At 37.2% G+C, this 642-nt stretch overlaps 1 protein-coding gene across 1 annotated transcript in view; it reads right to left on the bottom strand.

The window, feature by feature from the left end:
• Nucleotides 1–49, bottom strand: part of LOC117926047 — a 2484-nt gene extending 2435 nt beyond the window's left edge. Inside the window, exon 1 of the mRNA XM_034845133.1 lies at nucleotides 44–49. Within this exon, the coding sequence (XP_034701024.1) occupies nucleotides 44–49 (6 nt within the window). The remainder of the gene's footprint in view (nucleotides 1–43) is intronic.
• Nucleotides 50–642: the final 593 nt, after the last annotated feature.

The following is a 642-nucleotide window of genomic DNA, read 5'->3' as shown; positions in this document are numbered from 1 at the left end:
AGCACAAGATATTTGATGGATATAGGTGTTGATCGATGGGCACGTTCATATTCTACGGAAAAAGATATAATATCATGACGACAGGGATCGTTGAAAGCCTTAATGTTGTGTTGAAAAATGCTAGAGATCTTCCAGTTTTGCAATTGGTTGAAGAATTGAGAAACTTACTTCAAAAATGGTTTGTGACTCGTCAACAACAAGCAATGTCAATGTCAATTGAACTTACCATGTGGGCTGATGGAGAACTTCATTCGAGGTATAATATGTCAGCAACATATCTAGTGGAACCTATCAACTCCAAGGAGTGTAATGTTAACTATGCTGGCATTAGTGCTCAGTGAATTTAGACATCGTTCATGCACATGTCGACAATTTGATCTTGATCATATCCATGTGCACATGCTATTGCTGCTTGTAGATTTTACAACATTTCATGTTACACTTGTGCTCCAAGTATTTTACTACTAAAGCATTGTTATCTTCATATTCAGAGTGTATTTATCCAACTGGAAATGAAATAGATTGGGTAGTACCTAATCATATTCGTGACAAGTTGTGTTACCACCTAAAACGAGACGTCCAACAGGAAGACCAAGGAAAGTAAGAATTTCTTTTGGTGGAGAGGGCAAGCACACATCTAAT

Source organism: Vitis riparia, chromosome 12 (assembly GCF_004353265.1).
Source record: "Vitis riparia cultivar Riparia Gloire de Montpellier isolate 1030 chromosome 12, EGFV_Vit.rip_1.0, whole genome shotgun sequence".
Lineage (NCBI taxonomy): Eukaryota > Viridiplantae > Streptophyta > Magnoliopsida > Vitales > Vitaceae > Vitis > Vitis riparia.
Note: the sequence above shows the minus strand (reverse complement) of the source record. Positions and strands in the feature narration are given on the sequence as shown.